The sequence below is a fragment of the Pipra filicauda genome, unplaced genomic scaffold (assembly GCF_003945595.2).
Source record: "Pipra filicauda isolate LSUMZ 115617 unplaced genomic scaffold, ASM394559v2 scaffold120_size2142806_pilon, whole genome shotgun sequence".
Taxonomy (NCBI): domain Eukaryota; kingdom Metazoa; phylum Chordata; class Aves; order Passeriformes; family Pipridae; genus Pipra; species Pipra filicauda.
The window spans coordinates 2,053,244-2,070,541 of record NW_024103663.1 but is presented as its reverse complement, the minus strand read 5'-3'; the positions used below and the strand labels follow the sequence as shown (position 1 = coordinate 2,070,541).

The following is a 17,298-nucleotide window of genomic DNA, read 5'->3' as shown; positions in this document are numbered from 1 at the left end:
ATGTTCTTTCTGGGTCCTTCTAAATCCTTTTGTTCTTTCCCCCACCCTTTCCTGTATTATCATGGCTTGGCCACTTGTCCTTCAGGAGTTACTCTCGTTTCCTAGTGTCTTCACAATATAAGAAGTTTCATGCCAAACACAGCATAGACAAAATTCCTGACAATCAGCACCTGAGGCTACCTGTGGAACAGCAAATTACTTTTCCATAACCATCTTCACAAAGGCAAATCAAACGTCCCACTTGAAGCCTTCCTGTCTTTTACTGCATTTTAAATGCACTGTATTTATTCAGTGCATCAATACTGGTCCTGTCATTGTCACACCCTGTCCCAGAACAGAACGTGTCACCTGAGTGCAGAGGAGACTCTGCCATGGGACAGACTGAACTCAATCACTGTCCCAGGTACAGACTGGAGCATTTCCCTTTTCCTCATTGCCACAACACTGAGTCACTCAGTAAAATTGTGATACTTGTCTAATCAGGTTTTATTCGTGCTGAGGTTGGTGCAGGAGGGGACTTAGAGAAGACTAACCCTCTTCTCAGCAGATTTTTGTCTTTCTCTTAGTTCTAATATATTTCATAGTAAATAAGTTCCTCCCACATTGGAATTAATGGCTGTAAATACTTGTCTCTATCTCCATGATAAACTGAGGCACAGCCTAGTGAAAACTGCCCCAAGTACTGCAAATCCCTGCCCCCCTTCCCCAAAAATGCAAACCCAACCCTAAACCCAGCCCTAAACCCAACCCTAAATATTGTGAAGAAAACAGGAGGGGGGAAAAAAAAAAGTCACATTCCTGTTCTGAAAGAGTGTTTGTAGATTCCCCTTCAGCAAGGACGAAAGAAATAAAAACTCAAACCAATTCAAATATAGGTCTCTTTCAACTTTAATATTTTGTTTATGTTTGCTCCTCAAAAGTCTTTCAGTTACATAAAAATACAGTTTAAGTATTAATCATTCCTTTAAACATTAAATAGGTGGATTTGCTTTCCCATGTGTGTCTTTAAAGCTTATATTATTGATTGATAAATATGAAAATAGTTCCCCCCTCCCCCTGTTTTTTCTCCTTTGGTGAGCTGTGGTTACTCTCACTGCCAGGATTTTTCTGAAAATGGCCATATAACTGTAGTATAAAGTCATCCCTGCAAACACTGCCTTAAAGAAAAAAAATACAAGTCTGCTAATGTGAAATCCTGTTTTGGTGTGGCCAAAATCTAAAATTCTAAAAGCAGCTGTAATGTGTTATAACATGAGGAAACCCCTTTCACCAATATCTTTTCTGTAAGTAATTGGGTGAGATCTGAAGGTGTCAGTTCAAATCACAATCTTCTTGGAAAAACTGTGAGTCTTTACCACATGTGAATATTGCAGGTATGTTATTATTAAAAATTATATATATCTATATAAAAGAAATATATATATATAAGAAAGAGCCATTTCTTGAGCTGTCCCATTTTACTAGGCAGATAAAAACTATAAAGGATCATCAGAGTCCCGTGCTTCAAATGCAGCCCTCCAAAGAGAGGGAATTTCCACAGATGTGCCCCTGGTCCGTGGGGATGAGCTTCCCTGTTTCTCTGTGGCACATCATATTGACCCTGGCATCCCAGAGAAGGGATGAATAAATAAGAGAGAAACCCGAAAGCCAGAATCAGGAGATCAGGTGAAAGGAATCCAGTGTCCTCAGCTAAAATGGATTCAGATCCTCAGGAGGAAGAAGGGGGGGGTTGTGTTAGATGAGGTTTGTCACATACCCTTCCCTAGAGGGGGTGACCCAGATGTTGCTCCACTGTGTGTGAGCGTTTTTTTTCTTTGCTCTGTGTTGTACCTTCAGGTAGGACAGTGTGGGATTATAGGAATGACTGCCAGGTTTGCAGTGTTGAGTGTAAACATACTCCAAACAAACCCCTTCCCAGGCACTTAAGAACAGATTCCTCTTGAAGGTCCTCTGTACAGCTTGTCAAGTGTCCTTCCAGTGGTGTGTTAAAACTACAGGTTTGCAGATAATCCGTCCTAATCCATCCTAATGTTTCCTCTAAGTGTTTTGCTTTGGTTTATTTTAAAAGTGAATCTTTGCAGCTTTATCTTACAGTTCCTTTGAATTCTGGTGGTTTAGTGCAACGGGTTTTTCTGTAAGAGCAGCACAGTCCTTGGTTAATGCCTGGAGGAGGACAAGGTTACACTCTGTACTGAGATATGATTCACGAGTTGGTAATTAGAGAGGCTGCTTGGTACAAAGAGCCAACAACAGCAAGAATAAAAAAAAAAAAAAAAAAGGACAAAAAAAAGAGGAAAAAAAAAAGAGCAGAACGTTGAATGAGGTGAGAAATGTTCACTGGGAAGGAGAGCTCAGGAAGTACGTAAGTGTGAGGAGCAGCAGCAGGAGCTTTGCCGGGGGTAGGACGATGCTGGCGCTGGACCAGGACACCTTGCGCTTGTTCAGGGGCTGGATGGGCCGGAAATTTTCAATCATGTGAGTTGAGTTCTCCCCATCAAAGTGCAGAGCTGCAAACTGAGAGAGCTGCAGGCAGGGAAGGAGAGAATAGATCGTTAAACCTTCTTTTTTCCCCCGCAGGACTCTGGGAATTGCGGTGTCGCGAACCCGTGGTTTTGAGCGGTGTGGGTTCGTTAAAGCTTGCAGGAAACACCGTGACAGGGGCCACTGCCAGAGGTCACCCACAGATGACTCCTGCCAGCCTTGGAAATCAGGGGCACTTCCTCTCTGTGTGAGCCAAATGCTTTGTTCACCTCAAGAACCTGGTCACCCTCGTCCTCCTGACGCACGCGGCCCTGTCCTTGTCCCCCACGTCACAGTGACACAAGGTAGGAGCACGAGGATTTCTGTCTCTGCCCCAAATTTCTCACAGCACTGTGTGATGCTGAGCTGTGTCTGGCTGAGCCCTGCCCTGTGACTGAGGGACTGTGAGGAAACTGTGAGCAAACTGTGAGCAAGCAGCTAAAATCCAGGTGCTGGCCCTCAGCCAGGCCGTGCAGCCTCCGGACAATCCGTGTTTTCGAGGCACTCGTGATTCAATCTCCTGTTCCACTCTACAGGTCAAAAATGGGCTGCTTAAAGCTGATGCTGATAGGCTCAAAGTTTGGATTTGGAATTATTCTGTTCTGGTCTCCTGCCAGCGGGAGAAAAGCCATGAAGTTTGGGAGTGAGCGGGTGACAGCAGTGGAAGTGGTGCTGACGAAGCGCTGAGCTGGGCAATTACCTGGGGGCTTTTCTTGGCTTTCTTTTCACGTCGTCATTTCCCCTTCCTTCCCCTTTCCTGCCATTTTTCCCGAGATGATTTAATAGGGTCAATCAGCTGGCACTCGGGACTACATTTAGGCTGATGCCAAGCGAGTGTGTGTTTGGGACAGGGCAGGGGAGCAGCTGGTCGGGCTGTGGTGCTGGGGGAGTGGGCAGGCAGCCCAAGGGGCAAAGCAGACCCTCCCCTGTGACTCACCTGGGGAAGGCTGAGCTCAATTGGCATCTCAAATATGGTCCAGATGACACCCTCGAAGCAGTCAGGGGTGGTGAGGGAGCCCTCATAGCGATAGTACCTCCCAAGCTCTTCCTTAGGTGGGAGAAGGGAGCTCAGTGGCAAGGGATCCATCTGTGCTGACAGCCCTGAACACACCACGGGGAAATACTGCCTGTAACACTTGTGGCTGCAGGTTTTGTCCACAGTTATCTTCAGCCTGATCCCCCCATGCACCTCCCACACTGCACAGCTTGTGAAACCCCCGTCACAAGTGTCTTTCTTACCTTTGTATTGAATATTCTCTAGTTCATTTAGAAGAGCCGTGTAATTTTTGTTTTCCTCGTCAACCTGAAATGGAAACATTTTGATTCCAAATCGTGCATTTCTCAACCACGGGTTGCTTTGAATTAATTGTGGCTAAACCAGGAAAGAACCACAAGGGTAAAAACCAGCAGCAAGCAGGATGTAGAAAGGGGTAGAGAAACTCAGTGCTGACAGAATGCCTGCAGAAGACAGGGAGGGTTAGGTCTTGTGTACTGCAGTATTGACACAAACAATCACTCAGCCAAGTTGCTGGTAGATTTGAGATGGACAGTTAAAAATGTGACTGCCTACCTTTATAAAGAAGGCAAGCACAGCCAAACCATCCTTGTATTTCTTGGCTTCTGTTACATTTGGAACATCCTCTCTTATGTGGACAAGGTGCAGCTGTAACACAATAGCCAAGGCTCTGGTTAGTGAGCAGTGTCCTCACTTCCATATTTCCACTCTCAGACTTCCCTAGGAGATCCAGCCAAGAGTTTTTGTGAACAGCATCTTGAAAAGCCAGAGTTCTGGAGTAAAATCCATAACCCACCAGGATTCTCACCCACCTCCATGGCGTATTTCTCCCCATCTATGCTGTGCTCTGAGCCAGGGATGTACTGCTGCACTCCTGGGCTGCTTTTCTGCAGTCTTGGGACCCCCCAGTGCAAATGGAATTCTACTGCCTTGTATTTTCTTGCCAGACCTCCACCTCCAACTTTCGGGGATGCATCCAGTGTTACCTTAACTGGGGGAAAAAAAAAAGGGAAATGGTTTTAAGGGCAAAAATCAGATCATGCATGGATAGGATGTGAGAGCAGAGATTCAGATTTATCCAAAAGTTCTGGCTTGAGTTTTCATACCAAGTGTTCCAGAAATTCAGCTCTGCAGAAACTGAACTCTTAAAAAATTATAGCTGAGTTTAATTTGGAATGAATTATAACCACTATGACCTCAGGAGTCAGAGCTTCTTCTACCTTTCAGAAGACCCTCTATTCCTTCATTTTTTGTCTAGGAAAACACCCTCTATCAAAGTATTCTTGAAAGTAAATTTGATCACAGTTTATTTGGGTTTAACCATTGTTTTAATCTCCTGTTATCTGCACTGTAACATTTATTTTAGGCAGGGTTTAAAGATATTCTATTTTAATTTAGAGTAGTGCTACAATTTAAGCCTAAGCATCTAAGTCATTATATCTGTTTAATGTGATGTTTGATCTGCTGTTAACAGCAAAACAAAATGTTCTTAGGAGATATTCTTCTAGTTAGACATCACCATCACTTCCTTGATACATTTGACATATAATTTTAAATTTTACTTATTAGGATCTCTGCATTAAACACAGCACTTTTCTCTGCATAGGGGAATTCTGGATTGCAGCCCCAGAGATTTCATTTGTGTTCTGAATTCCAGATGAACCTGGAGCTTGCATGAGTCACTTAATTCCTCTGCATTTTTATCTGTAAATTGATAAGTCACATATCTTTGTGGGCTTTGTTTATTTAGCTTGTGGGACCTTTGAGACACTGACCCTTGCTATCTGCCCATCATCAAACACAGGGATGGTTTAATCTCACCTGGAGCTTCTAATTGCAGTGGGAATTTATGCAATACCTGTTCCAGTGCTGTACTCATTTAGCCCAGGAACTGGTTGCCCTCAGAAGGAGGAAATTTTAAACCCCTAATCCTCGTGCATGGCTGGGGAAGATGAGAGTTCTGAGCAATCCTTATAAATATTAATTTTTGTGTAAAAGGGACTGCAAGGTGGACGTTCTAGAGCACCATTCTGTAATGGCAGAGTCATTAACCCACAAAAGTCACTGCCTTTTCCTTCTGGTCTGTCACAACACCAGTGTTTTAAACTAGAATCTCTGGCTGTTCAAATCTCCCCAGCTGCCTTCCTACCCTTCCCTTTTAAGCCAGGAGGTATTTGCCACTTGCTGCTTTCTGCTTTAAGGATTTGGCAGTTCAAATAACCCATCTGAGATTTTAAGAACACCTGAAGATAATTTAAAATAAAATACACCACAGGTTTATTTTTAAAGCTGAAGTAATTGAACGTAATTTTGTTGAAGCATCATCATTACAATTGCTCTTAGTGAAGAAAGCTGGAGGAAGTGCAACAGTTCTAAATTACTCTTCACTGATTCACTGTTTACTGAATCAATAAGTAGCTGATCAACACACTCAGGTTACCTTCTGTGTGCAGAGAGAACAGGTTTAAATCTGAGAAGATTTCAGCTCATTATTTAAAGAACTAGTAGGACTCACACACCACGAGCCACTGGTGGAATGAGTGTCCCAGGTGATGTTTTTATTTCAGCAGAATTCTTTGTGCAGAAGCAAAGTTTGCAAAGGGCAAGCCCAGAAATGAAGGGTTTAGGAGCATTCAGCAGAAAATCATCTGTCTCTGCCCAAAGGGTTGTCCTGAACCCCTCTACCCACCCACATCCTCATGCCAGGTGCTGTTGGGGTTAGAAGTTCCCTGGACAGCTCTGTTTGTGCACATCTATAGGAACGATTTCTGCTGAGACACTCCAGGGCCATGCCCAGAACCCAAAAGCTTGATAACTCCCACAAAATTCCCAGAAAGTCTCAGCTCAGACAGTGTTCTGAAAGTTTCACTTCTGAAATACAGGGCTGATATCCTGTCTGTGCTTCCTTGCCACAGGGATACCCAGCACTGTGCCCAGGACGTGGAAGAAGCGAACGCTGGTTCCAAGGCAAGGCACAGATAAATCCCACAATATTTGGCAGTACTTGCCTGTATGTCCATTATTTTCCACATTCCACTTTGAAGACCCTTTCCCATCATATCCCTCAAAAGTCAGAGGCTTGAGGCTCTTGTCATAAACGACGTTTCTGGTGACAATGTTGATGGGGGACTGTCTGTCCCCTTTGCAGGCGGCGTCTGTCAGGTGCCACTGGTGAGGATCTGTGGCAGGGTGGAGGAAACAAGTTTTTTCTGTAGACAGCAAATCCCTCATAAAACCAAACCACCCAACCAATATATTCTTGCTTGGGAAACTGGAGACATCAGGGTGATCTCCTCTGGACCTCATTTGGAGTTACTTTGAAACAAAATCAACAGTTACCACAACCAAAGGTATCTTAAAAACACCCTCCCCCGGGTATCCTGTTTAGCACTTATGTGTGCATAAAGCATTAAGTGCTGAGTTGTGTGAGTTTTTGCATTATTTCTCTCCAGAGCCCCTTTGCAAAATGGAATAATCACAAATGTGATTGGAAAAAAATCACTTGGTCAGCTGTACCTTCGCACTCCGGGTGTTCACACTTCTGGGACCGGTAACACCAGTGGCTTCCCACTAGAGAAAAAGAAATCAAACCAGCAGATGTTCAAAATTAGGTGAATGAAAAGCTGCACAAATTGTCCCCCCCCAAAATCAGCAGGGAAATGGATCCTCAGAGAGTGATGACTGGGCACATGTTTTTGAGAATTCCTTGGGGTTTTCTGCCCAATTTTATTCGGGTAGGATGTTTTGTTTCTTAGGTATCTAACCAAGGAGGGCTGGCAGAGGTGAGTGCTTCAGCTATAGAGAAATCTTGAGTTGCTAAAGACTCCTTAGCAGGGTGAAGAGCACTATGCAGCAAGTCCAGCTGGGTTCTGATATCCCATAATTTAGAAGAGATCCTAAAACCCTGCAGTGGACAGCTCTGCCCTCTCTAGATCTCCTCCTGGTCTTTACTGAATCAGTTCCTACCTGGTAACATTCCCCCCAGCAACAGTTCTAGCAGGAATCAGTAGGACTCTGTGTGGCTTCTAAATAATTTGATTTTCAAACCTTGGCTTCTGCAATTTCTTGAGGCAAAAGTTCCACATTTGAATACACGTAGTGTTAAAATAAATTCCCTTTATCAGTTCTGCACTTGCCAGCCTTTCATAGACTTGTAAATTCACTTATGCAAGAGGACTTATTTCACTCTGTTCCAGGAACTATTCTAAAGGTTACTTGGTGCCATAGGGAATTTGAAGAAATGAAGGATCTCACTTCCTGGAAGACCTGAAGGATCGTTAGTGTAACCCAGCTGTGATCCATCCCACAGAGATGGCTGAGAATTTTTTCAGTAGAACATCTTAATTTTATTTTTTCATTGCCAGAAGAAATGCAAAGTTCAGAGGAAAAGAGCTGATTTAACTGAAGTATGTGCTGATCTAGTCAGGAAAGGAGGGACTGTTTCGGTTGTCATGGGTTCCTTCAGTGGCTCTTTATGACAGTTCTAGACTTCAAAAGGACTTGGACAGGAATAGTTCTCTTAAACTATCAAACTTTAATCTATAACAATTCAAAACCTCTTATAATCATGATTTAAACTAGAGCTTCTGTTTTCTCATGATTAGTAAATTATAGACATTTTAGGAAATGGCAAATCAATTTTAAGGATTATTATGGAGGGGTCCTGTCATTAGATTGGTAATTACCAGAATTTGTAATTTATAACACACCTGCTGGAAGGCTCATAGTGGCTTTTACCACCTTTATCTTGATATCAGTAGCAGAGCAATACATCCATCCATTAAGGATTTAGAAGTTTATAAACAGAGCCTTGACATAAAACGTGGGCAACTAATAACCCAGAGGGAGACTTGGACAAGCTTGTGGCAATTAATAGAACCTTGAAAAAATGAGAGTTCCAGCTTTTCTTTCACAGAAACTAAATTTATGCAGAAAGCCACAAATGATGTTGACTCACTTTCTAGTTTAGCAAGTGTTTAGTAACGCTGAGAGGAGAAGTAAACAGCCCTGTTAGTTCGTGTGGGAAGAGCCGAAGGGATTTCCGTGGCGGTGTTCCATTGATGTTTTTTAATCATCCAAAAAAATCCCTTTTGACAAGGTTTTAATTTTTGACAGACTTCTGATAGTACACAAAATTTCACCTCCTAAACTTGCTGGTTGCATTTTCCCAGGCCTGTGTGCAGCAGAGAGTGGCCTGACCTCCAGCTGAGCTCATCCCCAGCGGGGCACGGCAGGACCGGGAGTTCCAGGCACAGGATGGCACCAAGTGCCTTCATCGATATTCTGATCAATAAATGCCCAAAGAACGCCAGGTAAGGAGACCTTCACATGCTTGGTTGTGTTCCATGAGTCAATGTTTGCTTGGCTGGATGACTCCAGGCATATTTTTGGCAACTCATTGATCAGCCCGTGCTTTAACAGTTCCACACCAGCACATCAGGATTGGGATTTTCTTGGCAATTTATACATGAGTGAACCTTTAGGAGAAAGAAAGCAGGGAATAACCTGGGCATGAGAGGACAGCCACCTGCAAAGATTTGCTCTCAAAGCCTTTGGGAGGTGAGTTAAAGCAGAGAGGAGAGAACTCAAGGTCAGGTGAGGAACCCCGGGCTGTTTACCCCAAACTCCTGGGTTTGCCCAGGGCCTTGCACAATGGCAGGTGAGCAGGGCTCAGACATCAGAGCTCTACTGTGCTGCAAATTGGATTTTCCTGTCAGTGGGATTCACAACTGGGAGTAAGTGTAGCCAGTTGGGGATAAGGTTGTGGAGCTTTTAAACCAGGGCTGTAGAACCACAAAAACCAAAGACAACCACAGCAAACACCAAGGGAAGGTAAAGGGAAGGTAAAGGTCACGGGATCACATTGTCAATGGTCCTGAATCAGCACCTCAGTTTTGTGGAAATGGGTTATGGAGGCTTTTACTGCTGGGTGCACATCCCACCCTTCCCAAACAAAGCAATCACTGACTTTTTACTGCCTGAACAGGTGCTGGCAGGTTCTCTCAAATAAACCTCAATCACTTCTGAGTAGACTGACACCAACCCTGAAAGGCTTTCAGTCATGGCACCAAGATCAAGGGGAGAAAAAAGATTTTAGAAATAAAATGAAATTTAAAAAATCCAGCCCTCGGTGGCTACAGCTGCCTCACATCCAGCACTCAGGAGTGTTCATCCCTTCTTCTGTTGAATCCTAACTAATAATTAGTGTCTGAGTTTTGCAAGGCTTCCAGTGAGTTCCTGGTGTCTATGAACAAAGACAGGATCTGTGTTTTCTATCAAGTCCTTATCTCAGTTGTGGTTTAGAGAGGTGGATGGTATCAGTGAAGTAGAACAGGATATAAATTCAGCATTTCATAAGAAAAAGGTCCTTAAAGCTGTTAAACCTTAAACAATGACCTAATTAAACATTCTAGAACGCCTGAGCAAACAGTGAATTAATGTTTATTGTGAATTAGATACATTTTTGGTTGGCAGCAATGGAACATTGGAGAACAGGAGCTTTTGTGTAGATACTGCTCAGGAGGGACCTTCCCCAGTGTCACTTACAAGGAAAATTTGCCTTTGGATTTTTATCTGAGTCAGGTGTGATTCCTCCTACGTGTGGGGACCTTATTACGTGACAATAGTTCTTTTTTTCCCCTGAGCTTTAGGGCTTTATTTCTGAAGCAAGAAGGAAAGATACTTGTCACATCCAGTCAGTTGTCTGTGGTCTTAGGCATGATTAGGCCCTAAGGTATGTTGTCTAGTCTGGTCTTAATTGTCTGAGTGGCTCCTGCCACTTCCCTTAGGAGGCTGTTCCACAGTCTATTAGCCATCACCATCAGGAAATGTTTCCTGTGGAACAGCTTACATTTTCCACTTGCTTATCTGCATCCCTTCACTCCTAGAAATATGACTGAACCACCCTAAACAATTCTTTTCCCTCCCTGGTGTTTACAGCGTTCAAGTAGTTCCCTGCTAATCTGTAATTCCTGTTCTTGCTTCATCCATCCTTTGTCCCATCTCTTGACACCATTTCAACTTCCAAATCCTTCATCCCTCTTTGTCTGACCTCCCTTTCTTACAGAGCCTGAGTACCTGTCAGATCCCACCCTGCTCTCCTCTCACCTGGCTGCTCTTTCAGTCAAACCTCCTCAGCTCACCCAGTTTCTTTCCTGTCATTTATTTTGTTGCCTGGAGAAATGCAGCACAAAGTGGATCTTTCAGTGTTTCAGTGTTTATTTTCTGTTTCTTTGTTTTTATAGCTGAGGTGCTGAAATAATTACAGTGAGAGATATATATATATACACACACACCTGGACCTTCAGTTACTGTATTATCAACTATATTTTGCTTTTACCTTGTGTTATGAATCCTTGATTTAAGTAGTGATGTACCACACCATAGTTGTCACATTGACTTTACAGGTTTAATTTAGAGTAGGGCTGAACTGTGCTGAAGGCCTCCTCTTCCTCCCCAGAGTTCAGGACAGTTAAATTTAGGGAGTCTCTCCTGGCAAGCGAGCAATCCTACTTATCTCTGTTTCTTCCTTGTCAAACTTACAACTGGTTTCCTGACCAAAGCCGTTTTCTTGGCACCGGGAATAGCTGGAAAACAATACAATTACGTATTGTTTTCATTTCATTGTAAACGTTTTCAATTGTTTTAGCTATCAGGCCTCGTTTGGAAGCTCCAGGCAGAAAATTCCCCCCGTCGAGAACTCCCTCTTCTGTTCAGCCGGGCAGGCGGACGGACAGCGCTGCTGGCTGGGAGCCAGGCTGGGAGCAGCTGCCAAGCCGCTATTGTGTGATCTAGGAAAAGACCCTTAAGCTCTTTGGACCGTCCTCAGATTGCCTGAATTCCATAAAAGATCCTAAATCTACTTTGCCCTACTTGTTGCCTGTTTGCTGCCCTACTTGGACCCACGGAGCCCGATCTCGGAGTCAGTGCCATGGGACAGGTGTGTTCTGGGGGCTCAAAATGCCCTCTTAACTTGTTCACATGCACAAAAGACTCACTAGAACAGGTCTTGTCCCTCTGACAAAGTGGCTGAAAGTCATGAATTTTACATTTGACAGCTATTTTTATTAACTGGATTTAACCTCTTGAAGCGCGAATGACTTTTATGCCGCGAGCAGCCTGAAGGAGTGGGACAGCAAGAATATCCTGTGCTGCTCTTTAGTTCCAATCCCTTCTCCCTTTCACTGACTGACTCCTTTGTTTGTCCCTTTAGCCTCTTGTCACCCTTTCAGCCAGGTCCTGGCTGACCATTCCCTGTTCTCTGGGACACAGATCAGTGCTCCCGCTGCACTGCTCCCTTTCAGAGAGCCCAGGCTGCCCTCGGTGCCAGAGCTCTCCTTACTGCTCTATAATCCAGTTTTCAAATCCATCCCAAAACCTGCTGTCACCTTTGCAGCCTTTTCCATGGAAGTGGCAAAAGCTGGTTTTGCACGTGGTGTATTTTTAGCTTTGGTTTGTGTTGAGCTCGTCCTAATTTTAGCTGGCTTTGTAAAACTTACTATTTTTAGGACAAAAGACAAAACAACTTAAAAGCAGTTGTTATCTGTCTTTGTAATTAATGAGAATGCTGACCACAAGCTCAGCATGTATAGATAAGCCTATTTATACATTCTTAAGTGTTACACATCCTCAGGAAGCCTCAATCAGCCACTTTGACAGACAAAATCAGTTCCAAGTGCTTACTCCTAAATTTGTGTATCCTAACCGTGTAAAAACAAGTGTTTGTCATCATCCATTGCTCTTCTCTTCACTTTTACCTGGAATTCTGTTTTTCATAATGATATATATCTTTATGCATGTACATTCCAAGGTATTTAAAGGGGATTTAGCCTTGAAAATGAGCTTTATTGGAGTGGTGAAACATTACAAGTCACCACATCTGATTTGAGCACAGTGTTTATAGTTTGCACGTGTACACATAAATCACATGTACACATAAATCACTGGCTCAGTGAGGTCTTTGTAACACACATAAACTAAAGCAAAAACCCAGAGGGTGAAGGATTCTAACTGTGCCTTAATAACATCTGCAAACTATTTCCTTTGTGTCAGAGCCAGGAGAATGTTTTTAGCTGTGACCTGTGATACTGGGGTAGCCTCTGTCATAGATCTGTGTCCTCATAAATGTGCTGTACAAAGACAGAAGCTGGTCTTTAACAAAAAAAGGAGTATCCAGGGCTAAGGTGATTGGCCTCTGTGAGGGATTTTGCCTTGCTTTGTTTCATAAAAATACGATTCAGAATTTTTCTGAAGTATTTTTAAAACTGCATTCCAACAAACCCCTTTGTGGCTTTACTGTCCTTTTGCAGTCTTTTATGCTGAGTTTATAATGACTGATCTTATGGCTAAAAATATAACTAAAAATCTAATAACAGGCCATTAGATATATTCTGCAACATAACAAAGCATCTCCTGCAGTGCCAAAAACAGGGAAAAAAAAGCCTGTTCCTGTGGAGACAGACACTGGACTTTGCAGCATGTCCTGAACACCTAAAGGCTCTTGCTGGTTATTTGGGCAGCTGAGAGAAAAGTGTCTCACAGCAGCACCTGTCTCTGAAAATGCTTTTCTGATTCCAATCTTCAAGATCTCAGTGTAAGAGCCAGGAGAAAAGGTGGCTCCAGTTTTCTCAAGAGTCACAGTGCCCAACTGGGGATGTTCCAGTCCTTATGCTGGTATTTTTGCTGTAGGAGAAAGGAGAGCATTTATTTCTTAAGCCGGGGTCATGTCACTTGTCACCTGGGTGTGGCTGCTGTGTGGGGCTTCTGCCACGCTCCTGTCCTTCCCCCAGGGCTGAAGGGCAGCAGGACAGAGCCCTGGAATCTTGGATGCTGGTGGAGGAGGGGGTGATGCAGCACGTTGCAGTCCTGCATGAGGTCAGCTCCAGCCTGTTCACACAAATTGATGAGTCTGGAGTGTTCTCCTGCTCCTCAGGCTGATCCCTAAATGCAGCATTAGTAATGTGACTGGGGCCACTGTGTCCCTGGAAAACTGCCCATTCCTGATGTGTCACCAGGAACAGGCTGCCAGGCAGGGAGCAGAGGCTGGATTGGCAGCTGGGATGCCCTTGGATGCATCAGCTGAATAAAAACCTGCCTGCTCAAGAGCCTTGATGCCCGTTGAGGCACCTCATATCCATGTGCTGCCTCAGGCACAGCATGGATCAAACAGAGCAGGATTCACCCTCGTGGGTGAGGGTGGGGGCAGTGTGGGATTCATTCCTGAGGGAGGCAGCAGAGGTGGCCTTCAAACCCTTCCACGGGTAATTCTTTGAGGGCAGGTTGGGATCTGTGATGAATGTGGATCTCAGCAAGACCTGTCTGCACAGCACACATCCTTCCCAACCCCATGCAGACTGCTGGGAAGGGCTTCAAGGCTCTCCTGGTCTCACACAAAGTCAGCCAGTTGTGCAACACAGATTTATCTTGATGTCACACCTGGCAGGCTGCAGAAATGTGAGAAATCCCATATATGACTCTCCTACTGTCTCAGAACTGCTTTTTGGCATCCTGCCAGTGATACACAGGGCTGTTCTCTGCCTACTGGGCTGGGTTCTCTGTCCCCCAAAATGAAGCAGGGGGAGTCCCTTGCTCTCAGTGCACCCCCAGCATCCTGACAAAATCCCCAGCACACAGGGGAGCTGACTGTGATGACAATCCTCAGATAAACCTTTACATCTGTTTTGGCAGCCTGAAAGTTGCCAGGGAGGAAGAGAAGAAAGCCCTAAGCATAAAGACCATTCTTTGAGATCAGAAGCCTGTCTGCACTGAGATAGTCAAGCAGCCACTTTGGCATAATGTCAGTGATAGCTTGTCAGCTATATCTACTCATGTGCTGGGTTAGAGTGGTGGAGAGAGGGAAATTCAGGCAATCCATACCTCCTAAAGCACCTGTGGATCACTGCCTAAAGCAGCTATGACTTACTGCCTTTTCTCTCTGTTCCAGGTCTTGCACTGCAATTATTCTTCTTCTGTCTTAATCAACTGAAAATGCAGCTTTTCATCCCAGAGTGTGTCTTAAGTGCAGCAGCATCCCAGCTTTGCCAACCCTCAAATGGATTTGGGATGCAACCATCAGTGTGTGTGCAGTCCACACCATTAGAGCTGGAAAGGGAAGAAGTTACAGCATCTCTTTTTGTGCTGTTTGTGGGGCTTTTGGGTATCTTTTGAACGTGAATGGCCCTGAGGAAGCCCCAGAGTGAGAGCTGACGTCCATATCCGCATGGTTATGTAAATTTTATGTTCCTCAAAGTTGAAAGTATGTGAGCAGAAATATAGAAAATTAGAGGAATCATGTTCTATCAGGCAACAATCTGTTGGAGCACCAGAGCATGGACTGTGGGAGATTGTCCCCTCATGGCTGAGCCCTGCTCTGTGATAAAGTAAAAAGTTAAAATGTGCTGGGGTTCATTCCATTCCTCTTGAAGAAAATTGTTTTCAGTAACACCTGGAGCTTGCTCTAACCCCACCTGAAAGCTGCTGGATGGATGGATGGATATTCCTGCTCTCTGAATGGTCCTGGAATGAATCCCCCATTAATAAAACCTCTCTCAAATATTGGGAACTTTCCCGCTGGAATTTGCAAACCTTTGGCCTCTCTTCTGCCCAACAGCAGCACCAGATCCCTGGGCTCTCAAAGGAATCAAACCAGCCACCTGAGGTGCAGCAGTGCAGCTGGTAAAGGAATATACTGAGACCTGTATAAATCAGTGGATGTGAGGCTGGACAGAGCTTTAAGGGAGATTGTTTCTCTTCCAGGTCAGGTGAGTGCACCTTTGTGCCCCGGTTTTCCTCTTGTAGAATGGGGATAACAAACTTTCCTTCCTTACAAAACCCTGGAAGGGCTATTAGTAGTAATTTTAAAAGCCAGGTGCTTTGATATTAAGACAGGTCAAGGCTGAAAGCAATTTGAAAGATTAGCAATCAGTCATTTGCCTGTTTAAGTGTGGGGAGTGATGAACTGCCCAGATGAGAACAGCCCAGGTGGAGGTGAGTTAAATGAGCTGGTCAGGGGATCTCACTCAAGCTGGTTCTGAAAAGGGGCAAGATGGAAGGGAAATGCTTGTTTTTTTTAAAAAAAGATACCTTCTGAGTGTAACAAGAAGTAATTGATTCTCAGAAGTTGAGGTTTCTTGAAATGTGCAGCCTTTAACTTAGCATAAAATATCCTGTGAAGCTTCTACTTCAGGAAAAGTTTGGAAAAGAAGGTGCAGGTTCTTTTTGTGCTAATAACTGTGTAGTTTGGCTTTACACTTGGGGGAAAAAAGTGGAATTAATCAGGATTAGGGCAAAAAACCACCCACAAAATGTTATATGCATCCCCTATATTACTTCCATCTGCTAAAGCATTAATTATTAACACTTATCTAATATAAAGTCAGAGAGGTTTTCTAGATAGTCATCCAAGTTTCCATAATACATCCCTTAACAGAGCAGCAAATTTAGCAAAGTGTTAATCAGTCAGTGATAAATAGCAAGCAAACACTCGTTGTAGACTTTGGAAAAGCAAAGGCTGTTTGTGTTTGTGTTTGTGTTTACCTGTACCACGGGTGGGAACCTCTGGAGAGAGAACAGAACACAAGGAAATAGAGAAATAGGGACTAAAGGAGAGGGAAGGTATCGGGACTCTCAGGTAAGAGCCTGGAAAAGGCAGGTTACTGAGCCATGGAGAATTAATTAAGAACAGAGAACTAAAATCAGGGAAAGCCCCTCAGCTTCCCCAGTGCTCAGACTGGGCTCCTTAAGGCACTTTGTGCACCTCTGGTACCTGAAGTCTCTGAACCTTGATCTGCTTTAAAAGCATCTCCCTTCAGCTGCCGTCGGTGCTTCCCCCGACACCTCTGGTAACACCAGAGCTCTCTTTCCCTCCCTGCACTCTGGTCTAGTTTAGTGCAAACAATAGACCCTTCTTTGCTTTGAGGAGCTGCAGGGTTTAATTTTGGGGCTGTGTGCCTGTGTGTGCATAGGAAGGGGGATTTATTCAATGTTACAGCATCGCTGATTAAACAGAAGCATAAAAATGCCTTCTGCATTTTTCAATACTAATTATAGATCACTGTTTAATCGAGCCATGGTAAGTGCTCAGTGTACTTATGGTGCCCAGGGAACAAAAATAGATGGGGCTGCTGGGCTGATGCAGCAAAGACATACTGTTCACTCTCCCTCAGCAGAATTTCACCTTAATATCATAAACAGCAAAGCAATAGTAGTGGAAAACCAAAACAAGCTATTTGCTTTAAGTTTTAAGGAGTTTTACAGGGAAAGAAATCATGTTTCGATATAAATGCACATGTATAATTAACTGTAGAGATCTAGTCAAACCTCATTGATTTTCCTTGGAAGAGGAAGGCAGATAGAATCTCTAAAGGTGAAAAAAAAAAACCAAAACAACCCAAAAGCACTCATTCATTCATGAGAAAAGCCTATACTTGATATTTTACCCCAAATAATAAAACGCAGACAAATAAATAAATCATTGTTCATTTACCATATGGAAGAAGCAGAGAGCCTGTGCCGTGTGTCCTGACACTCAGACACAAATCAGAAATCAGAGTAACCTTAACACAGGGTTAGAAAGAGCAGGCAAGGACTTACCTACTGCCTCTGTCTTGAGAATGTGCAGAGAGAACAGAGCAAGGAACAGCAATTCCATTCTCTGTTTTAAACAGGCTCAGTGTTGGAACCAGAATTGATTAGACTCCTCAGGATGTGATCATATTTCTGCTCTCAGTTTTATACTGGAGTAAGTACTCCAGGACAGACCTGAA

General features: G+C 43.9%; 2 protein-coding genes across 4 annotated transcripts in view; one reads left to right on the top strand and one right to left on the bottom strand.

Annotated features, from left to right (window-relative positions):
* Positions 1-17,298, top strand: part of LOC114004010 (lysophosphatidic acid receptor 3-like) — a 34,628-nt gene that overhangs the window by 7,985 nt on the left and 9,345 nt on the right. For 2 of the 3 annotated variants that reach the window (XM_039387461.1, XM_027751542.2), the window contains exons 2-4: positions 2,578-2,825; positions 8,707-8,847; positions 14,478-15,294. The gene's annotated coding sequence lies outside the window, so the exon portion shown is untranslated. Of the gene's footprint in view, positions 1-2,577; positions 2,826-8,706; positions 8,848-9,074; positions 9,095-14,477; positions 15,295-17,298 lie in introns of those variants that run through there. The other variant, XM_039387462.1, reaches the window with a different exon arrangement.
* On the bottom strand, positions 871-17,263 carry LOC114004009 (carbonic anhydrase 4-like). Its single transcript, XM_027751535.2, has 8 exons — positions 17,126-17,263; positions 7,052-7,105; positions 6,544-6,714; positions 4,348-4,526; positions 4,091-4,183; positions 3,760-3,823; positions 3,458-3,621; positions 871-2,523 (listed from the first exon to the last, which is right to left on the bottom strand). Exons 1-8 carry the CDS (start codon positions 17,181-17,183, stop codon positions 2,335-2,337), a joined length of 972 nt encoding a protein of 323 aa, XP_027607336.1. The 5' UTR covers positions 17,184-17,263; the 3' UTR covers positions 871-2,334.

Excerpts from the sequence above, each read along its gene's own strand:
- LOC114004009 (XM_027751535.2), bottom strand. The coding sequence starts at position 17,183 with ATGGAATTGCTGTTCCTTGCTCTGTTCTCTCTGCACATTCTCAAGACA. Across the intron at positions 6,715-7,051 it reads TGAACACCCGGAGTGCGAAG|ATCCTCACCAGTGGCACCTG; the intron begins GTACAGCTGACC and ends ACCCTGCCACAG. Across the intron at positions 3,622-3,759 it reads AGAGAATATTCAATACAAAG|GGCTGTCAGCACAGATGGAT; the intron begins GTAAGAAAGACA and ends TGGTGTGTTCAG.